The sequence below is a fragment of the Chaetodon auriga genome, chromosome 17 (assembly GCF_051107435.1).
Source record: "Chaetodon auriga isolate fChaAug3 chromosome 17, fChaAug3.hap1, whole genome shotgun sequence".
NCBI classification, from domain to species: Eukaryota; Metazoa; Chordata; class Actinopteri; order Chaetodontiformes; family Chaetodontidae; genus Chaetodon; species Chaetodon auriga.
In genome coordinates, this window is record NC_135090.1 from 1,630,123 (window position 1) to 1,652,664 (window position 22,542).

The following is a 22,542-nucleotide window of genomic DNA, read 5'->3' on the forward strand; positions in this document are numbered from 1 at the left end:
TCCCATCTTCATCAGTCCACCTGTGGACATCACATATATGGTGTAACCATCACCAGAGCACAACTTCCTTTATAACAAAATGGAACATTTAGGGAACCTATAGATTACTTTTTCATTGGCAGACATCCTAAAATGTCCAACTCTATGGAGTAGCCTCTGTACTCCCTTGATCTAAATAGCAGGTGTAGAATGGGGCACACATCAGACACCAAGAATGACACATGCACACCACCAGTAGGGGGTGCTACAATCAAAGTAAGTGGGTTTTTTTGCAAGTAAATGGTAAATGGAATGGTAAATGGACTGTATTTGTGCAGCGCTTTTCTAGTCTCAAGACCACTCAAAGCACTTTTACAACTGAAGTCTACATTCACCAGTTCAAATACACATTCATACTGTAGCTAAGCCACCTGCTCATTATGAGCATTATCCATTCACACACCGATGACACGGCATTGGGGGCAGTTTTTGGGGTTCAGTATCTTGCCCAAGGATACTTTGGCATGAAGACTGCCGAGGCCAGGGATCGAACTATTGACTTTCTGATAGGTAGACGACCACTCTACCTCCTGAGTCACTCTTACGTTGTACATTATACATTCAAAAACCTTACATGCATGTATTCCCTGAATTTAGCTAAATCTCATAACATGACCACACCTGTTTCTGGCAATTAATGTTTTTGTGAAATTGCAAAATATGGGAAAACTAGTTTTTCAAAGTCCTGTCAGGTTCTCAGACTGATCTACAACTTCACACATAGAACCTATGGACTATGATGATCAAAAGTTCATTCATTCATTCATCTTCTATACCCGCCTATCCCTTTTGGGCTCGCGGGGGGCTGGAGCCTATCCCAGCTGTCAACGGGTGATAGGCGGGGTACACCCTGAACCGGTCGCCAGCCGATTGCAGGGCAACATATACAGACAAACAACCATTCACACTCACACTCACACCTATGGACAATTTAGAGTCACCAATTAACCTAATGAGCATGTTTTTGGTCTGTGGGAGGAAGCCGGAGTGCCCGGAGAGAACCCACGCATGCACGGGAAGATAAGATAAATAAGTATTTGATCCTCAAGCAAAACATGACTTAGTACTTGTTTGCAAGCACAGAGGTCATACGTTTTTTATAGTTGGTTACCAGGTTTGCACACATCTCAGGAGGGATTTTGGTCCTCTCCTCTTTACAGATCCTCTCCAAATTATTAAGGTTCCGAGGCTGTCGCTTGGCAACTTGAAGTTTCGGCTCCCTCCACAGATTTCCTATGGGATTAAGGTCTGGAGACTGGCTTGGTCACTCCATTACCTCAATGTTCTTTTTCTTTAGCCACTCCTTTGTTGCCTTGGCTGTGTGTTTTGGGTCATTGTCATGCTGGAAGACTCATCCCTGACCCATCTTCAGTCTTCTTGCTGAGGGAAGGAGGTTCTTCTCCAAGATTCTACGGTACATGGTCACATTCATTGGCCCCTCAATGTGGTGAAGTCTTCCTGTACTCTTAGCAGAGAAACAGTCCCAAAGCATGATGTTACCCCTTCCACCCCCTTCCCTCTGCCTCCAAACATGGCGAGTCGCATTGATGCCAAAGAGCTCAATTTTGGTCTCATCTGACCACAGCATATTCTCCCAAGCCTTATCTGAATTATTCAAGTCTTCATTGGCAAACTTCAGACAGGCCTTCTTGAGCAGTGGGACCTTGCGGACACTGCAGGATCTCAATCAATTATTTTTCTTGGTGACTGTGCCTTCAGATCATTTACAAGCTCCTCCCGTGTAGTTCTGAGCTGATCCCTCACCTTTCTCATGATCATCCTTACCCCACGAGGCGAGATCTTGCATGGAGCTCCGGAGCGAGAGCAATTGATGGTTATGTCTTCCATTTTTGAATAATCGCACCAACAGTGGTCAAGCTTTTTGCTGATGGTCTTGTAGCCCATTCCAGCCTTGTGCAGGTCTACAATATTGTCCCTGATATCCTTTGACAGCTCTTTGGTCTTGCCCATGGTGGCGGAGAGGTTTGAATGGAAGACACTGATTCTGTGACTTTTATACTTACAACGAGTTGAGATTCTGAGAACTTTCTTAAAGTGACAGCAGTAATTTGTGTGCCCCATGGGCAATTAACTGGTCTGTGGGGGTCAGAATTCTTGCTGGTTGGTAGGGGATCAAATAATTATTTAAAATGATCAAATGCAACTCAATTTCTAATCTTTATTGTAGCAGAACTGACCTGTAACTGACCGTCTTTCCCCCTTCTTGCATTCCTTCAGGAGAAATGGAGTTGTTAAACATCCCGACTTTTAAGTGCTATTGACATTTGAACTGTTTACAGGGAAGTGTTAATTCGGAGAGAGACAGGATGTCTGACTTAGAAACACCTTTTCCAGATTCCACCATTTCAACTTCAAAGGTTACCTTTCACCTAGAGTGTCTTCCATAGAGATGCTAATTCTTCTTTACAGCTCTACAACAGATACAGACAATAAAACCATCTGAATGGATCAGTGCCAGGCCTCAGAAGAATCTCCAAAATCAGATAATGCTGATAGGTTGTAAATTAGACATTCCTGAAGCAAACTGTTTTTGTATGTCTGTGTGCCTCTTTCACCTCCTCTATCACACAAGGATAATGAAATCTATATGTTTGATTCAACTTTGGATGTTCATGCAATACTAAATTCATAATCTGTATGATATCAATGCTTTTCCCGTGTTTCTGGCTCATAAAAGGACAAAACTGTGATTTCAATTGTCCTAAAAAGTTTGTCTGAGTTTCTACCATGAAACCATACTGCCATCTAGAGGTTCATAGCGGTTAGGTTGTGTATATTTGACATGAGACAGTTACAGTATCAGTAGTAACCATAATAGTAATAATCATTTCGGCAAATATAGTCTGCCGTTCTTTTAGGGCTGGGCGATAAAACAATAACGATATGTCTCGCGATAGACATGTAATCAATATCAATAAAAAATGTGTTCGATAGAACATTTGATCATTTTTTTCTTCATCGGAAGAAACCAGAAGTTGCGAAGCAAGGTTGGTTGCATGAACACAGGCACTCGCTCTCCGGTAACCGAGCAACGGAGGGAGTGATCACTGATCAGTGGGAGTGACACGCTAACAACCAATCATTTAATAGTATCAGTTTGGTTGCGCCATCTCGTTGTCTCGTGTTTGATTCTTAGTGAGGAGTGAGATGAGAAATAGAAAGTGAGTGCTGCAACGAGCGAAGAAATTGTCGATAAAACAGGGAAAGTCAGCTCGTCAGTATGGCAGTTTTTTGGATTCTATAAGTCAGATGGTAGTCAGACCAATGTGGTCTGTAAAGTATGCAAGACCGTTGTCCCCACCAAGACTGGTTAATACCACAAACTTGTTTAACCACCTTAGCCACCCTTTGGAGCGCAGCCGTATTCACCAACGTCCAACAACATCTGCAGCACCACAGCACAAGCAGCAGACCCCCATGGAGAGGTACTCTGCTTCAGTGCCTTATGACAAATCATCTAAAAGGCACAAAGACATAATGGAGGCAGTGGCATATCATATAGCTAAAGACATGTTCCGCTGAACACTGTGGAGAAGCCAGGTTATAAAAATCTGTTATACGTGGTTTTTTTTTTGTTTTTTTTTTAGCACACTTGCAATAAAAATACAATTGAATAGTTCACGTATGTTTAGAGTAAGAGTTACTAAAGTTATTCGTATGTCTAGGCTGGTTTTATAGTTCAATCACTGTTACTGTCTATCATGTTTGTTTTTTGTATGTTACAGATGTCAAGTCTACCTCAGTTTCTGCTTTGTTTACAAAACACTGCACATATTTGAAAACATTTTATTCACCAGAAGGTGAATCAGCTCGTGAACTTCCTGGCACTAAACCTGCAGAAAAAAGTTCTCAGGTTTCTCTATGTTTACATTTTCACACTTTTATTTACATTTATTATTTGAGTATTTTCCATGGTCGTGTTGACGTTTCCTTTCCTTTCTGCCTTGATAGCTGAGGGGATTATAATCAGAGGAAGGTTAAATTTAAAATAAAAATGTTTAAGTTTCATGTATTTATCTCCTGGTCCTTATTTTAAATAGGTCATAAAAAATATCAATAATTATCAATATTGACCGATATAAAACACTTATATCGTGATAGTTTTCAGCCATATCGCCCAGCCCTACTTTCTTTATTCCTTTGTCATATTAAGTTAGTTATACCCTTAGTCATCATGTATATTAGGATGAGTATTAGAAAAAGTTATCAAGATTATTGAAGAATGTTGCCATTATTCATCAAAAAGTGTCTGACGCATGTTGTGAACGATGTTGAAATGCCATTGAAAACTGATCATTTAAAATATATGTGATTGACCATAGTGAGAAGCAGATGACCCCCTCGTATGAATCATTAGTTAATTCTCACTCTATAAGGTGAAATCACAACGCTCACCTGCGAACCATCCCACAGACACGCCCTGGAGCGAATATACTGTCTGTAGCAGGCAGCAGACGCTCAGTTTCTTTTCAAGTCTTTCGTGAGTCTTCTCTGAGTCTTCTCTCATCTTTCGTTTCAGTTTTTGGTCTTCGTCAGTTCATCATTCGAGACATTTTCAGCCGGCCATCGCAGAGAGTCTCAGTTTTATTATTAATTTAAAGTTTTGCCATACGGCCGCTGACTGTCATCGCCGAAGACCTGTAGCCAGCCTCAACCCACCTGTCTGGGTTAAATAACCATCAGAAGCTGCTCAGTGCCTGTTACCGACACTGGAGATCCAGACCCCTGAAACATCTCTGTTCAAGATTGACTCAGCCCAGCGGTTTGACCGGGTTCCCCAGTTGGACTGCCGAGCAGACTGGAGACAGAAAACAACGCCTGGGGCCCCTTCATGTCAGTTCGCAGCAGACATCAGCCGGAGCGTCACTGGCAAAGTAGGCATGCTTATGCGGGTTTGAATAACAAGTTGTCAGTTTTTCTTAAATTCTCTCAACCATTCATTCAAGAAATTAACCTTACATTTGCATCCCCATTTTTCCTCAAATCTACTTCTCACTATTGCCAAACTCATTCTGCCATTATTTGCCATAAGTTTCTCTATACAGTTGTTTGTGTTACGTTATATCACCCATATCATGTGCCATATTATTCATTATTCATATTCATTATTGTGTTTAATAAATAAGACTTTTCATTCAAGTCGTGGTCAGACGGTGTCCTTTTGAGCTGGAAATAAGCAATCCCAGTATCGAGAATTTATGCTTCAGATTATCAGACTGGTCTACCATTCATTCATTCGTTTTCAGCATTACAAGAAATAATAAATAAAATCCTTCTGAACTGAGGAAGGTTGGTGCCCCTTATTTTATTAATGAATGAAACATTAACTTAATGAACTGATTCCCCTACATTATACAATGTGTTTTTTCAGTATTTTTTTGTTTATATTCTGTCTCACTCCGTTAAAATACACCTACCATAAAAATTATACACCGTTCATTTCTTTGTAAGTGGGCAAACTTACAAAATCAGCAGGGGATCAAATAAATATTTCCCCAACTGTATATTGCCACAAGCCTTCATTCAAATGGTATTTTTTTAACAAAACATAAAAACATTTTAAAACAGATTTCACCCCGAGGAAGACCCAGGACACGCTGGAGTGACTATGTCGCTCGGCTGGCCTGGGAACGCCTCGGGATCCCCCCGGATGAGCTGGAGGAAGCGTCCAGGGAGAGCTGCCCCTGCAACCTGGCCCCGGATAAGCGGGAGAAAATGGACGGATGGATGGACAAATGACAGCAGTGTGTTCATTCATACAGTAGCCATAACATTAAAAACTCAAAGCCACTCAGTGACCTGTCATGTAACAGATCTTTAGAGAAAATTCTGTTTTTGTTAATAGATCCTCAGTATATTTGTACACTTCCATATTTTTTGAATATGTGGCAGTGACTTTTAAATCTTGAATTAGATTTTCTAAAGATGTCACTTAAGGACTACATGTGCTTGGTGAACTGATAGTCCTTTTTTTAATGACACCACTGCATTGACTAAAGTTAAGGCATACACTTTGGGCCTGATTTACTAAGATCCCAAATAAAGAGCGCCAAATTGTGTGCGCACATGGATAGATTACGCGCGCTGCCTCTTTGGGGCTTGCGGCTGATTTACTAAGATTAACAGCGCAATTGACTACAGATGTAAAAGTAGTTGAGCCCTCCCTATTTAAATGAGGATTTTGCGTGAGTTTTTGCGCGTTCACCATGGCGAATGCAAGCGAGGAGACTCCGAGTTTGCAAGAGCAAATTCGAACCCATGGAATTGGAGGTGCTGGTACAGGAGTCAAACAAGCACATTGCTGAGTTACAGCAAAGGAATTTGACCGTCAGAAGGAGGAATGCAATATGGGGGGTGATCTGTGAGAAGGTTAATGCCGTGGGGACTCCTCCTTATGACTGGATCCAAATCAGCTCCTACTTCACGGAGAAGCTCCAAAATGGCATTGCCGGATAACCGATATGTCTCTATTATTTTTTCTTCGGGCATTCCAAAAAGAGTGACACGATCAGAAAAGATGCGTTCTCTCCGTTGCCTGTCCTGCCTACGCCGCCTCCTCGCAACAATGACCGCAGCCATCTGTGCGCACGGCTGTGCCATGTAGCCTAAGACATGACGTTCAAACGTGCTAAATATGGACGCAAAAATAATCAGCGCAATTAGTTTCAGGTTTGGTAAATCACATTGCGTGCGCAAAATGATTCTATTTGCATCTACTCCGCCCAATATTTTTGCGCGTTCTGGCTGGCATGCCTATATTGCATATTCATGAAGGCAGAAGTGCAAAACGAGTAGCGTGTTTTATTTTGCCCGATTGACAGACGTAATCCTCGGTGCGCCCAGTTGGTAGATCAGCATCATCATCTCTTTGTGCGTGCTGTCACTTTTGCACACGTTTTTACACACGCAAAGCTTTAGTAAATCAGGCCCTTTATGTATTGGGCAAGCCCAGGCTAATAAAAACGTCCATCTCACTCGACATCTGCCTCGACTCCCAACACTGTTTGTCACTTTGTCCTCATCAGCACCTATTGGGGCTGCTTTTTCATTCCTGGCACAGAACATGGAAATTTGACCCTGAATTTTCTGCCAGTCTTTTAATAATCAAAACTGACACATAATGGAAATGCTGGAAAGCCATATCTTCCTCTGGGTAGACAAAGTGATGTTATATCTCTCCAATCTCTGTGCTGCTCTCAACATGCGAATTGCATCAAGGCCATGCCCCTCAGGTTTAAGTCAGAGTGACTTGACATTTGACACAGAAGTCCAGCTCAATGTGCTCTGCCTAAAAGCCTCTTGAACCATAAAAGTCCGCCATGATGGATTTTTTTGCCATTTTGAATTTTAAAGAACAGTAATATGAATAGAATTTGTGGGGTTTTGACACTATCAACACCAAATTGGATAAACAGCATTGTTGAATGGAGATACACATTTCTATTATAAATGATTAGATTAGATTAGATTAGATTCAACTTTATTGTCATTGCCATAGTGCAACACAGAAAGACCAACCAACTGTTTAAGACAGCGGTCCCCAATCTTTTTTGCACCACGGACTGATTTCATGTAAAGCAATATTTTGACAGACCGACATAGAAACAAATTAAAACAAATGATTAAAAATACAAGTCACCATTATGCTGAAAGTAGTTGTTGTAATTAGTGGGAGCCCTGTGCTTATTTCGCTTCAATGAGAAGGCTTCATTGCCTCATTTGCAAGCCTGTTGCCACAGAGAGGGCTTGGTGCGCGAGAATGACCTGAAGCAATAAACCCGTATTTCAAGTAGGACTGCTGATACTGTCTCTTAAATGCTCTTCTTCTTCTGTCTCATCATTTTGCCTTTTCCCCTTTCCGAAGAAGCTCTCCAGGGGCATTTGTTTTTTTACTCATTTTTGCTAGCTTGTGGGCTTACTTTTTTACTACTTTAAAAAAGGCTCACTGAAATTCCTTCAGAATGTTGTTTTCTTTAAGAAAGCTGTTAACTTGTTCTGAAACTATCTTTTCTAGTATCTTAGTGATGAATGGAAGGTTCCATATTGGCCCATAGTTAGTGAGTGCATTACTATCTAGCCATTTCAGCTGTTTTAAAAGCATCAGGGAAAACGCCTGTTTGCAAAGATGTAATTAAAATTTTTTTTTACAATTACTATTACAATTACAATTAGTCATTTGGCAGACGCTTTTATCCAAATCAACGTACATACGTATTCACAAACCAATGCCGCAGCATCGGGGGCAGTTTTGGGGTTCAGTATCTTGCCCAAGGATACTTCGGCATGTGGACTGCCGAGGCCAGGAATTGAACCACCAACCTCCTGATTGGCAGTCAACCGCTTTACCACCCCTACCCCAGCTTGATGTAAAGAACTGGGGACAGGTGGGTGTGGTGCTGAGTAGCTGGTCAATAGTGGAGAATAATATTATTAGTTCCCAGCATTCTCTGTAAAATCTTGGAAAAGTAATCCTTTTTGCCAGACATATTGCTTTGTTATAGACAGTCATGGCTTCTTGACAAATTCTCTTCCTCTCATTAACACTGCTGTTGTTTAACCATGGGGAGATTCTGTCAGTCGTCCTCTTTTTAACCTTTAGTGGAGCAATAGCATTTAAAGCAGATGACATGGTCTTGTTGAAATGTTTAACCATGTAATTTAAAGAGCAGTCATCGCTGTGTGACTCAAATGATCTCATAACATTACAGAACCTTTCTTCAGCCTTGCCATCAAAGAATCATCTTTGAACCAGAAATTCCATTTCGGTCTTTGTTAAGATAAGTTTGGCATCAAAAAACACACAATAATGGTCAAAAATAGGCAATTCAAATACTGAAACACTATTAATGTTTAACCTTGTTGTTATTACTTAGTCCAGAATGTTCCTATGCTGAAGAGTGGCTTCATTTACATGTTGTGTAAGTCATTTCTTTTGTTGATATGGATATTCAGGTCTCCATTTAGGATTAATCTGTCATTTTTAGTTATACTAAGTGTGATCAGCTCTGAGAATTTCTGCAAAAACACTGATGAATATCTTGGTGGTCATTACAATTTACTGATGAGCACTGATAATTCTGCTTTGAGCTCAAAAGCAAGATATTCAAATGATGTCAATTCACCCAGGTCAGTGTTATTACACACAAACTGTTTTGACAAAATGGCTGCTATGCCTCCTCCTTTCCCGTTCTTTTAACTCATCAGATCACTGAAGAAAAAGGATTTGTTAGCCATTTTTTTTGACATTACAAAGAGCTCATTTCAGCTGTAGGGATTCTGTGATAGGAGATGAAACTGAATGTGGCTGAACACTGCCAAATATCAGATTACTGTGAGACAGGTACCAGATGGTGTGTGACTGCTATGATGTGTTAGACCATGCCAATGGCTGTTTAAGATCACCAGTATGTTTAAGTAGTTAGAGTTCAAGTGGTGGAGTGAGCGCTGGTACCCTCTTATTTAATTACTTGCTGGATTTGCCGTTGCGGCAGACAATGTCAGACCAAGCCCTGGCTGGAGTGGATGCCAGTGCAGTGCCAAGTGTCATTAGGGGAGGCTAGTCTGGGAGTCTCAACAGCTGATCCATGTCCAAGGCAGTGTGTCCGCGAAATCTGTGCCAGGATACTCCACAGTTTAAGTTGTCCTGTGTATAGAAGTCTGTCTATTTTCAGCAACAGATATAGAGGCTGCTATTTGATGCACAGTTTCAAGTCTTCTTTTCAAGCTGTGCAATTCTCTCCATCAGACCAGTCAGTTGCTCACAGTCTGTGCAGCTCACAGATTTTGCCATATTCTCTCTGTCCTGATCCCAGGTTTCCATGTCTACTCCCAAACATTTAGAAGGCGTCAAAGACTGGAAGATGATTCCACAAGAGAGGAGCTCAATAGCTGAAGGCTCTGGCTTCCATTCTGGAGACTGTAGGAACCACAAGTAAGATGGGAATGTAGTGTTCTAGTGGGTTAATAGGGTACTATAAGAGATATTATAGACGTTTGTTGGTGAGGATTGGTTCCTGCGACATTCCTCCATATTGGTGGAAAGCTTTCTTTCCTTTCAATTTTTTACAATGTTTGTTTCAATTTACTTCAATGTAATTAGTCATGGTCTGATGAAAGAGGATTCTGTGGAAAGACCATGAAATGTTCAGTTTCCATGCCATATGCCAGAAATATCCATGAGTAAATTAGAGCTCTGTCTGCTTACGCCAGTTAAGTTACAATCAGCTGGCCTTCACTGTATGCCAGTGTCTCCTGGCAGAGCCATATGACAATAGTGCGGGAAGACATTTTTTTTTGCTCCGTAAATGACTTAACACTGCATGCTTGTTGCTTGTAAGTGGTCATGGTATCAACCTAACTTGGTTATGCATGCCAGCAAATAAAAGCTAATGTAGATAGTTATTAATTTTAGCAACTTTTTAAGTTTAATTATGGCCTTATTCCTCCTAGTCGTGTAGTAAAATAATCTTTTTTAATTTTATGTCTTTTAATTTTCTAATTCTGGACCTCACTTTGAGAACGACTAATCGATTTTTTCAGTATTCATCTCAAATGTCCCAGAAATTGTGCATTTATGTGTGCAAAAACCAAATTTTTGTGGCGTGCACGGGTGGGGTGGGGGCCCCAGGGATTTCTTGCTTGGAGCCCCAAGGGACCCTAGCACTGCCACTGACAACACAGCAGCACATCATAGAGCCCAGACCATACAGCGTTACTTCTCCACCCCCAGCATCCCTGACACCAGCAGCACCCTCTTCACACCAATTAACCCCCCTCCACTCCACATCACAAACTACATTCTCCTCCCTCCACCTCACTCAACAGGAGCCAGCAAGACAAAGGAGATGGTGATAGATTTCTGCAGGAATGTGCCACAGATTACACCAGTGAAGATCCAGGGTTTGGATATTGAGAACATGGGAGAGTACAAACACCTGGGGGTTCACCTCAACAACAAACTTGACAGGACTAACAACACAGATATCTTATACAGGATGGGCCAGAGTCATCTACACCTGTTAGGTGTCCTTTGGAGTACGTAGAACACTGTTAAAAACATTTTCTGACTCTGTGGTGGCATCTGCAATTGTCTATGTAGTGGTCTGCTGGGGCTGTGGAAGCTCTGAGAGGGACAGAAAAAGAGTAAGAAAAATGGTCAGGAGAGCTGGTTCTGTCCTGGACTGCCCTCTGGACACCATCAAGGAGGTGGGTGAGAGGAGGATGTTAGCCAAGCTGACATCAATCACTGACAACCCATCCCACTTCCTGCATGAGACAATAGGGACCCTTAGCAGCACATTCTGCATCTACTGTGTAAGAAGGAATGCTATCACAGGTCCTGTGGTGCAAGATGGCGCTGTGTTAGGTGGCAGCCTGTTGCAGTAGCTCCATCGTTATTGTTCGTCTTTTGTTCATTTAGTGTGTTTTTCTACGTTTCTTTTAATTTCTATTTTCTTACTGCTTTTGTTACAGCCCTGGCCATATTGCTCTGTTTGTTTGTTCCTGTGTGGCCCTGTGGTGTCCTTTTGTCTGGTCCATGTTTCTGTGGGTGAGTGTGTTCTTCTTTTTTTGCAGCAGCTGTGCTGGTCCTGCCCTCCTCCGTACAGTAAGTGGTGTCGCTCTCCCATTGGTCCCCGCTGCCACATCCAGCGAGTTTTAAACCAGGGATTTTTCATTCACCGGGGGATTCGGCTTGACAGCAGTGGCTCGTGTGTTTTCTGGCGTTTGACTTAAGAAGACTTTGTCCTCAGATCTCCTGTGTATATTGTGGCAGTGTTAGTTTTGGTAGTGTGGTTTTTGGGTTGTAGTTTGTAACACTGTATATATTTAGCACTATTTTGTTTTGTTTTGGCTGTAGGCTGTAGTCATTACTGGAGACTTTAACCACAATACTTTGGACAAAACTCTGCCAACTTTCAACCAGTTTATCAACTGTCCCATCAGAGACAACGCCACACTGGACTTACTGTATGCTAATGCAAAGGATGCATACAGTGCCACTGCCCTCCCCCCCAGGCAGAGCTGATCACAGCCTGGTGTTAACACCTCAGTATATCCCTATTGTCCAGAGGCAGCCTGTGTCCATGAGAACAGTGTGGAGGTGGACTCAGGAGGCTAATGAGTCACTGCAGGACTGCTTTGAGACAACAGACTGGAATGCGTTGTGTGAGCCACATGGGGAGGACATCAACAGCCTGACTGAATGTATCACAGAGTACATCAAATTCTGTGACCAGACCATAGTGCCAACCTGGACTATAAGCTGCTTCCCCAACAACAAGCCCTCGATCACCAGTGAACTGAAAAGTCTCCTGAACAAGAAGAAACAAGCTTTCAGGTCAGGGGACAAAAAAGAACTGAGGAGTGTGCAACACGAGCTGAGGGAGGAGCTGAGGCAGAGCAGAGATGTCTACAGGAGGAAGCTGGAGGCCAAACTTCAGCAGAACAGAGTGAAGGATGTGTGGACAGGAATGAAGGAGATCATGGGGCTCAAGGCAAAAGACAGACCAGCAGCTGTGTAATGATCAGGCCCTTTTTGGTCATTTCATGTGTTCTCATGCTCTGATCTTTAGCCTACGTGGATGTCCTTCATAGCCTAGAGCCGTAAGGATAACATGGCTGGTGAGAGCCACTTCTCATAACAAAAAGGCAGGTGGCACACTGGTTGTTGACAGTCTCGTCTCCTCTTCTCTTTTTGTGATGTCTATTGCATTTAGATCCGTCAGTCACGCCTTGACCAATTATATTCTGTAACGTATATCTGATTATTGTACTGGGTTGGTCAAACCCAACATGATAAATGTGAACTTTTGTATGACAACTGGGCTCATTCTGGCTGAGATCCTCAGGGAACTCTGACTTTTTGAGACCAGCGCTGCATTACTTTATATGTGACCTCAATAAATACTTTGACTGTGAACTGAAGATTGCTTCAGACTGTTCTTGGGCTTCCAACAAAGAACCGGCCTAACAGCTGGCAGCCTTGAGAAGGCCAATGAGCTAAACTGCTTTTTCAACAGATTTAGCTCACAGCCAGGAGTGGCCCTACAGTCCCCCGCCCCTTCACATCTCCCCACTGTCCACGGCCTCCACAACCCTCCACAACCCCCCTCTGCCCAAACTCTCTCCCTCCAACCGTCAACCCTCCCTGGTGATCCCTCCCTTGGACTCAACTCCCACATCCCCCACCATCCCCCACAGCAACCCCTTCACTAGCACCATCCCCTACCTGACTGTGGGCCAGGTAAGAAGACAGCTGGAGAAGCTGCACCTGGGCAAAACTGCTGGACCTGACGGCGTTAGTTCCAGAGTCCTGAGGACTTGCGCCAGCCAGCTGTCTATGATCCTGGGTCACCTCTTCAACCTGAGCCTGAGCCTGCAGAGAGTCCCAGTGCTGTGGAAAACATCCTGTGCGGTTCCTGTTCCAAAGAAGAAATCTCCATCTGGATCCAACGACTACGGACCCATTGCGCTTACATCGCTCATGATGAAGGTGCTGGAGAGGCTGTTCCTGGCCCACCTTCTTTGATTTCTCCAGTCCATTTAATACCATCCAGCTGCTGCTCCTGGGTGAGAAGCTGCGAGTGATGGGAGTCGACGCACCAACTGTGTCTTGGATTACTGACTACCTGACAGACAGACCGCAGTTTGTCCAAATGGGCAACGCTCTGTCTGAGACTGTGGAAAGTAGTACAGGAGCAGCACAGGGGACTGTTCTGTCTCCTTTTCTCTTCACCTTGTACACCTCAGACTTTCAGTACAACTCTTCATCGTGCCACCTACAGAAGTTTTCGGATGACTCAGCAGTGGTGGGGTGTATAAAGGATGGATGAGAGGAGGAATACAGAGCAGTGGTGGACGATTCTGTGGAATGGTCTGGTAGGAATCACCTGCTGCTTAACGTGGCCAAGACCAAGGAGATGATTATTGATTTTAGAAGGAACAGGATGACCACACAACCACTGTGCATTCTGGGGGAGAATGTTGCAGTGGTTGAGGATTACAAATACCTCGGAGTGCACCTTGACAATAGACTGAACTGGAAAACTAACATCAATGCTGTTTACAAGAAGGGGATGAGCAGACTCTATTTCCTGAGGAGGCTCAGTTCATTCAACATATGCAGCAAGATGTTGGAGATCTTTTACTAGTCTGTTGTTGCCAGTGCACTCTTCTTTACTGCAGTGTGCTGGGGGAGCAGCATCGGAGCCGGCGACACCAACAGACTGAACAAACTGATCAGGAACAGTGGCGGTTCTAGACCAATTTCACTGAGGGGGCCTGGCTGGGGCCAGGGGTTTTGATAGAGGGGCACATTAAACCCGCGGCAAAAAAGACAAAGATTCGAAATCTTATTTGACTTTTTATTTTCATAAAACTTGTTAAACCATTGCAGTCATAACGTTACAGTGACGATGAAAAACAGTATAATAGTCACAGTATTACTGAATTAAGTGCTGATAAGAGATTCATATAGTTGCAGATCTTGTGGGATAGTCTTAAGCTGCCCTACTATTACAGCAACTGTATTCTGCGGTTTTGGTGATTTCTGGCAAACCGATCAACAAATGAGTCAAGATTCAGTGCTTTTGCCCTCCTAGACTCGATGCTAAGTACACCCAGATTGCTTAATCTGTCGTCATTCATAGTGGATCTGAGGTAGGTTTTCACAAGCTTTAATGTGGAAAAACTCCGTTCACAAGCAGCAGTGCTTACTGGGATTGTGACAGCTATTTTACAGAGTCTGTAGAGCTCAAAAAAACTTCTTTGTATGGCTCTCAACTTGCTCCTCTTCAGCTCTCTCACCACCATCATCTGGCTCTGTCTCAATGTCTGCATCATTTTGTGTCTTTTTCGTGTAGAAATAGGACGTAATGTCCTTTTTTCTCTTCATTTTTCACTACAGACAAAAAGCAATTAAGAGGAATTACACTTCAGCAACCCTACTGTTGCGGGCTTGCTTGGTTTTGTGTTGTGATAACGTACGTTAAGGATAATAACTAACGTTAGCTAGAACCATACAATCACCTTAAGATGACATTAACACCTGGTGTTCTGGCAGGATGCTATTATAATTCATAAAGTTAGCAAACAACATTTCTTTACCAGAAGTCTTACCTTGACAGTGTAAGATCGTTCATCGTTGTGGTAATCTTCAGACTGCTTCACATGTTCGCGCTCATTTTTTTTCAGTGGTGCAGCGCACTAAAGGGTCCGACTAGAACGTTAAGCCACGCACTTTAGTTCCACCTTCGACGTCGGCGACTCGGCGCTACTGTATAATCTACGTTCGGAGGGGGGGCCACAGGGGGGTCCAGAATCAGTGCTACAGGGGCACTGGCCCCTGTTGGCCCCTCCCCAGAACCGCCACAGATCAGGAAGGCCGGCTCCATTACTGGCTGCAAACTAAACACTGTTGAGGAGATGGTGGAGAGGAGGACACTAGACAGACTGTTATCCATCATGAATAACCCTGAACATCCTCTTCACCACCTCGTGGACAGACAGCAGAGCTCCTTCTCCAATAGACTGCTTCAGCTCCGTTGTCACAAGGATCACTTCAGGAAATCATTCCTGCCACGAGCCATCACACTTTACAATAGCAACTTAAACCAACCTCACAACCCCAATACTTTATGTTTTTATCTGCACTATTGCAATATTGCACAACATTTATTTATATTTACAGTATAATATAATGTAAATATACTGAGTATATTTACATTTACATTTACATTTAGTTTTATCTTGTATTCACTGCTGCTTTTCTGTATAGATTTTTTGTCACTTTTTTGTTGACTTTTTTAAATTCTTGAATATATCCTATGGTCATCTGTATGTTTTTTGTTCAATGCTACTGCAGCAAAACAATTTCCAAGATTGGGATCAATAAAGAAGCAGTCTAAAGTCTAGTCTGTCACTAGCTGTCACTCCAAGCGGCCATGCCCGTAATTATACATAACTTAAAGTCTTAATATAATTTAAATGAGTGATTTACAATATATAAAAACTCAACTCCTGTACTAGTATTGAACAAGAGTGCCAGCAGTCTTGAATGTAATCCCTCCGGCGTTTGTGCACCGTCAAATTATGTCAACTAAAAGTGTTCGTTTTTGCCATTGACAAGCTCAGATTATTGTAACAAGTGTCTGACAATATTAATGGCCCACACAAAGATGCCTTTTTGTTAAAGAGTAATATATATTTTGTTTAACCAGAAACAGCTGTTATATCACTCTTGCCAAAGCCACCAGATTCCATTCACAAAAACAGTAATTCTATCATTGTAAAAAAATACTTCATTCAAATGCAACAAAAACAAACTAAAACTCACCAAAGCCACTTCTTGGTTTGTCTTTGGCCCTGACTGGACCTGCCAACCCTCTTGTTTTTTGCAGGATTCTCTGTTATTTTACCCTTCTCTCCCACTGTCCTCTTGGTTAAACCTTCTCCCACAAATCTCCAGCATTTTTAAACTTTCTGAAAAAAAAAAGTTACACAGTCATAACTACAGGCTTAGCAGATTTGAGTTTCTGCCTGTAGGTTGGAAACAGTGATCGGAAAGCCCCAAGACTGCACGAGTGACAGAGCAATATTGTGTAGCAGTGGTCTAGTGTATTACTGTCCCCCTGTATTACTGTCTAGTGTAATACCGTCCAACACAATGTGTTGTCTGTATTTTGGCAGTTTGTGGCTGAGATTTGCTCTATTTAAGTCACCAAGATTAATGAGCAGGGAGTCTGGACATTCTACTCCATGTTAGTAATCTGGTCAGTCAGGTGTTGTCGTGTTACAAGTTAATCAGGATGAGCACTTTGCCACAGCTACCAGCGATGTCCGCACTGTGCTTGAACAGAGCATAAACATATACCTCAGACTGTGTGGTTCACTTAGAGCAGGGGCGTCAGATGTACGGCCAAACTGGTTCAATCTGGCCTGCAGGATGAATTTTGAAAGTGAAATAATGCAAAAAAGACACCAAGTAGATTTTTTTAATAAAATGCTATACCTAAATTATCTGCTAGGGGTGCACTTTTTTAGTCAGAGTAGAAGACACAGCACAACTCTGGGACTCAGACTGAACAGCAGATGGTAGCAATGCGCCTTCTGCTGTTTGTTATTACGACGTAGTCTACCCCATTTTCTACTCGTTTCCACATCCTCATTAGCCAAAATGTCTTTGTCAAAAAGGAGAAAAGTGGATACAGAGTGTAGAGTTTTCCAAGAAAAATGGAGCGCTTCCTATTTATTCACAGATGAATGGGAAATCTGTGTGCTTGGTGTGTATGCAACAAGTTTCAGTGTTCAAGGAATATAATATTCTGCACCACTACTCATCATGGCGAAAAATACGAAAACTTGCAAGGACAACTGACAAAAGAAAATATAAATGAATTGCTGGTGGGTTTGAAGAAACAGCAGTCCATTTTCACCCGGAGCCGAAAGGTCAGTGAAGCAGCAGTAAAAGCCAGCTATCTAATTGCTAATGAAATAGCATTAGCATCAAAGCCGTATTCCGACGGTGAGTTCATTAAAACATGCACGATGAAGGCTGCAGAACTTGTGTATCCCCAGAAGCGACAAGCTTTTGCCAACATTAGCCTGACGAGGAATACTATTGCAGAGAGGATTTCGGAACTATTGGCAGATTTGGACAGCCAGTTGAAACACAAAGTCAAGTCATTTCTTGCATATTCTCTAGCAGATGAGAGCACTGACATTACAGACGTTGCTTAATTGGCCATATTTATTTGTGTAGTTAATGAGACATGGCCGTCACTGAGGAATTCCTTGAGTTGGTGCCTATGATGGACACCACAACAACTGAGGACATTTTTGGCTCTCTGTTTAGAGCGCTGCGTTGGAGTGGACTGGTCCTGTGCTGTCAGCCTGGCTATAGATGGCACACCATCAGTGATCAGAAGAAAAGCAGGCGTTGTGACAAAATTCAGAGAGAAAGTACAAGCCACTAATGATGGTTTCTGGTCATTTTACTGTATATTGCACCAGGAGGCATTGTTTTGCAAGTTGTTAAAAATGGATCACGTGATGGAGGTGGTTGTCCAAACTGTTAATTTCATCCCAGCCAGAGGTCTCAATCATTGTCAGTTTGAATGCCTTCAGTGACAATCACGTTACCCATAGCCTGCCATACCACACTGAAGTAAGATGGTTAAGCCGAGGTGCTGTGCTGTGGCATTTCTTTGATCTACAAGAAGAAATTCAACAGTTTATGGAGAAAAAAGGAAAACCAGTGATGGAATTCCAATCTCTGGAATGGCTGCAAGACCTTGCATTTCTGGTGGATATTACAGAGCACTTGAATAATCTGAACAAATGTTGCAAGGCCTCAAAAATTTTTCACAGTTTTATGACAGCATACCTGCATTCAAGTTGAAGCTGACTTTGAGGGAGACACAGTTGGCAAGTGGTGATCCTGCTCATTTCCCCTGTTTAAGAGAGCTACGTGTAGTCATTAATGCTGACATGAAACAGTGTAAAGACAAGATTGCGGGATTGCTGTGGGAGTTTGAGAAACGGTTTCAGGTCTTTGGTAAACTCAAGACAGAATTTGCAGTTTTTCACTGACCCTTCACAGTCAAAGCTTCTGATGTGCCTATCGACATCCAACTAGAAATAACTGATTTTTAATTGATGCAGATTTGAAGGACAAATTTGCCCAAAATCTTGAGCATGTTTAGGACAACCTACCTTTGTGAACGAGTTTTCACACACAAGCACCTAAAAGACGTTCTGAGATTGGCTGCTGCTTTCAGGACATGACATCTGATATTGATGCACTTGTGCAGACCAAAAGATGCCAAGTTTTAGGAGCAAAAACAAAGTAGTCTAGACAGGACTAACTGCTTTAAAATGCTGCTTCAGAGACTAGTTGCACTTAAAGAATACAGTTCTGTGAAAATGAATCCTTGCTCTAGTAATAGTTAAAAATGTGCACTTTAATGTTAGTGTAGTGGCCATTTGTCAAAATCTAGGCTATAACCTTTAACTAAACTTCAGAAATGTAAATCAAAAGAGCCACTTTGCACCATGGGCTTGTGACTTATGCAGACAGAAGAAGGTCAATGTCCACTCCAAAGTGTATGGGTTTCATGATTTATTTTTCCAGAAACAGGCAAACAAAAAACACAAAAGGATCCTGCCTCTCCTGCTCTGATAAAAAAAAAAAAACATAGGCCCACCCAGGTGCATTCTGGTCCTACACCTACCTTCCTACCAATATGCCCTCTGGTGCCCATAACCAAATTCTGAAACAAAACAAATGAACAAAATAATAAGTAGACAAACTAAACACTAAACTAGGAAATAATTAAACTAAACAAACAACTACAAAAAATACTAAAGAACTCTAAATGAAACAAACCTCTAAAATAATCAAAGAAAAATGTTACTTAGAATTAGCAAACAAACACTAAAGATTAACAAAAAAATAGCTTCCACAGTTAGTCAACAGCTTCACTACAAAAGAGTTTGGTTTGGTGGAATCCTGTTGTTCATGCAGTGCCATAAATTTTAAAGTGCAATACTATATTTTTCAGTTCCAAATGCCTGTGACTTAAAGTTTTTTGCATTTGTACAAACACTGTGACCAGTTGTAATGCACACATGTAAATGATAATCTGAAGCAAACTGCACGTTTGTCTTAAGAAATCTGAGGTTGTTCATTATGTTTTGTTAAAGAATATATCATTAAATATGAAGATTTTCCGAATGTACTTCTTTGCATGAAAACAAAGGGAAAAACATGGACTTATTGTTATTTGTAGGTAATTATGCTATAATTTTACTGGTCCTGCCCACTTGACATCTAATTAAACTGTATGTGGCCCCTGAACTAAAATGAGTTTGACACCCCTGACTTAGATGCTGCATGTGTGGAAGACCAACAAACATGACCATTTGCACAATTTATTGATATTTGCGGCATCTTGAACAACATTGACCAACACAGTCCTTCACTATAATCCTCGGAAAATGATATACAGACTAGATTCCAAACAATATACATAAATAAATATCACAGTAACTTTTTACTTACTTTTTTTTTTTTTTTTTTTTTACAACTACATCAAACAAGACAAGTCCTGCGATCGCAATCACAGCCTTACACAGGGAATATCACCAGTTAGTTCAAACTCCAGTTAATCCGTTCATGTTGCTTTATACCAGGACTGCTATGTTGCCTTTTTTCAGGACTTGATTTTGGTGCATCTCAGGGTGCCAGGTGGCAAATACAGCCAGTATTTGTACAATATATTGTAAATCTTTCTATTGTATGGTTTCAACATATCACAATTCATTCCTATTCAGGTCTGACAATTGTGAGATGTTTTCCAATATAACTCCTCTCTTTTCATGATGTCTCCATGGCATGCTTTGGGAGTATTAGCAAAAATCATACAGTCAAGCATGTACATACTATTTTGGCCACTAGTTCTAAAAGTGGAACTGATGAGCCAAACACACACATGGCATTACGTAGCGTGAAGAAGGAGCTTTGCTTGTGATTCCACACAGGGAAAAACAGTGGAATATTTGTCTCAAAATTACACAGGTAGATTTCTCTGTTCACAAACCAAATTTTTGATGATTAAATGTAAATATTGCAAACACATTTGAAAATGTTATTTACATTTGTGAATTTTCTTTTTGCATTCATTCAAGTGATGATTTACAAAACACAAATTAAGACGTGTGTGGATAGTAAAATATTTGTGGATTATACTTTTTCTTGTCTATCTTATCTACTTATCTTACTCTTACAGCAGGCGGATCCTTGAAAGCTTTCCTGGAGGAAGCAGATTGTAACTCTCTTCTAAATGGTGAATGTCTAAATATCAAAACTGTGAAATCCACTCTCTTCAGTCATCACAAAACTTTGCAATAATACACAGTTTCCAGTTAAACATTAACTGAAAGAATCAATCTACATATTGAATAGGTGTGACATATATCCTGACAAACCAATAAACTGGATGACTGTGATGGAATGTAAACCCGCTAAACAACAAAATGGGCTTTTATATACGATCCATCAGTGACAGTGCTTTTGGGTGAATTTTTTTCTTTTTGTTTTTTTATGCTCTTTTTCTTGTACAAATTCTCTGTCTCCCTGCCATCTTCCTCCTTTGAATATATTCTCCTCTCTGTGTTTTGTTTTTCAGGTAGAGGGATGGCACTATCCTTTCTTCTCTTCTTCTCCACCATGTTTCCCTTACTCTGCTTGTCTGCATATAATACATCTGCTGGTAATGACTCTGCTGTCTCACACACAAGTCTGGCACCATGTCAACAGTGTACAAACCGATTGTAGCTGCAGCTGTCTGGTCATCTGTGTGTTTGTCTGTCTTTTGTTGTGTGTTCTGAATGTTTGGTGGTGTGCACACATTATGCTACTTGTACAGTACTTTAAGATAGCCAATAATGTCTGCGTATTCAGTGGGAATATGATTTACTTTGTCCATTTTCTGTTATTGTTTTAGTTAGTTTAGTTAGGTCTGTTAGTGTGCTCTCAAAAATGGTCAATCAGAACTTTGTCAGCAGGATTAGGAACAGAGACATCTTTATACATGGCTAGCATTTAAAAGGGTCACAAGCCAAAAAGCTGGTTTAATCAAAACAACTTATTATTACAACACTTATTATGATGCTTAGGCAAGAAGACTAGTTACTCAAACAGTTTTGAACTGATAAAGTAAATATACATCCTGGGTTCACAGGACTGTGTAGGTGACTGCAATGAATCACTAAATGGACGTTTGTACATAGGCAGTGGATCTGCATACCTTTATTTGCATTAACTGTTCTACATATATTTGGCCTTTTTACTTCTGTCATAATCAGTCAGCCTCTGAACATGAAATTGTTGCCACAGCTCTTGGGACTTCTGGGTTCTGGAGAAGCACCATTTCCCATCTCTAACAACTCAGCTTGGCAGACAGACAGGCCTAGCCCCACATTTAAAAAGCAATCTGCAACCAATGGGAAATCAATGATGAATATTTGTTGTAAATTCATAGTGCTTATTATGGCACTTTTGTCTGAGCTCATGCTTTGACACTAACGTGCAGAGGCTGATGTCAGATCTAATGTCAGACATTAACCTGCCATCAGTTTAGTGAGCTGTCATTTCCTCTTTGTGCCGAATGGTAGGGTTCGTGGGTGGAGGTATTGGCACTTCCTGGCCACTAGTAAAAAAAACAGTGCCTGTTCAGTAATTACATTTTTACAGTGCAGGTAAACCTGTGTGGAATGGCACGCTCTGAATGTATTATCCCTAGGGAAGAAAAGGCAGTGAGAGGAAACGAGAAATGCCAGCACAGAGAGGAGGCTCAGTGGAGCTGTATTTTCCCAGGACTGATTGATTCCATGTGCTTTAAAGGATTATTGGAGTTCATAGTGCAAAGTAAGGTGGTGGGTGGTGTCTATATTCTCTTCCTTTTCTACATCAAAGCTAGGCTG

General features: G+C 41.6%; 1 protein-coding gene across 4 annotated transcripts in view; it reads left to right on the forward strand.

The window, feature by feature from the left end:
- gabbr1b (gamma-aminobutyric acid (GABA) B receptor, 1b) overlaps positions 1-22,542 on the forward strand; it is a 285,160-nt gene that overhangs the window by 65,173 nt on the left and 197,445 nt on the right. For 2 of the 4 annotated variants that reach the window (XM_076754414.1, XM_076754417.1), the window contains exon 2: positions 21,246-21,329. In XM_076754414.1, coding sequence (XP_076610529.1) covers positions 21,246-21,329 — 84 coding nt within the window. Of the gene's footprint in view, positions 1-4,579; positions 4,935-9,872; positions 9,992-21,245; positions 21,330-22,542 lie in introns of all 4 variants that reach the window. The other 2 variants (XM_076754413.1, XM_076754415.1) reach the window with 2 other exon arrangements.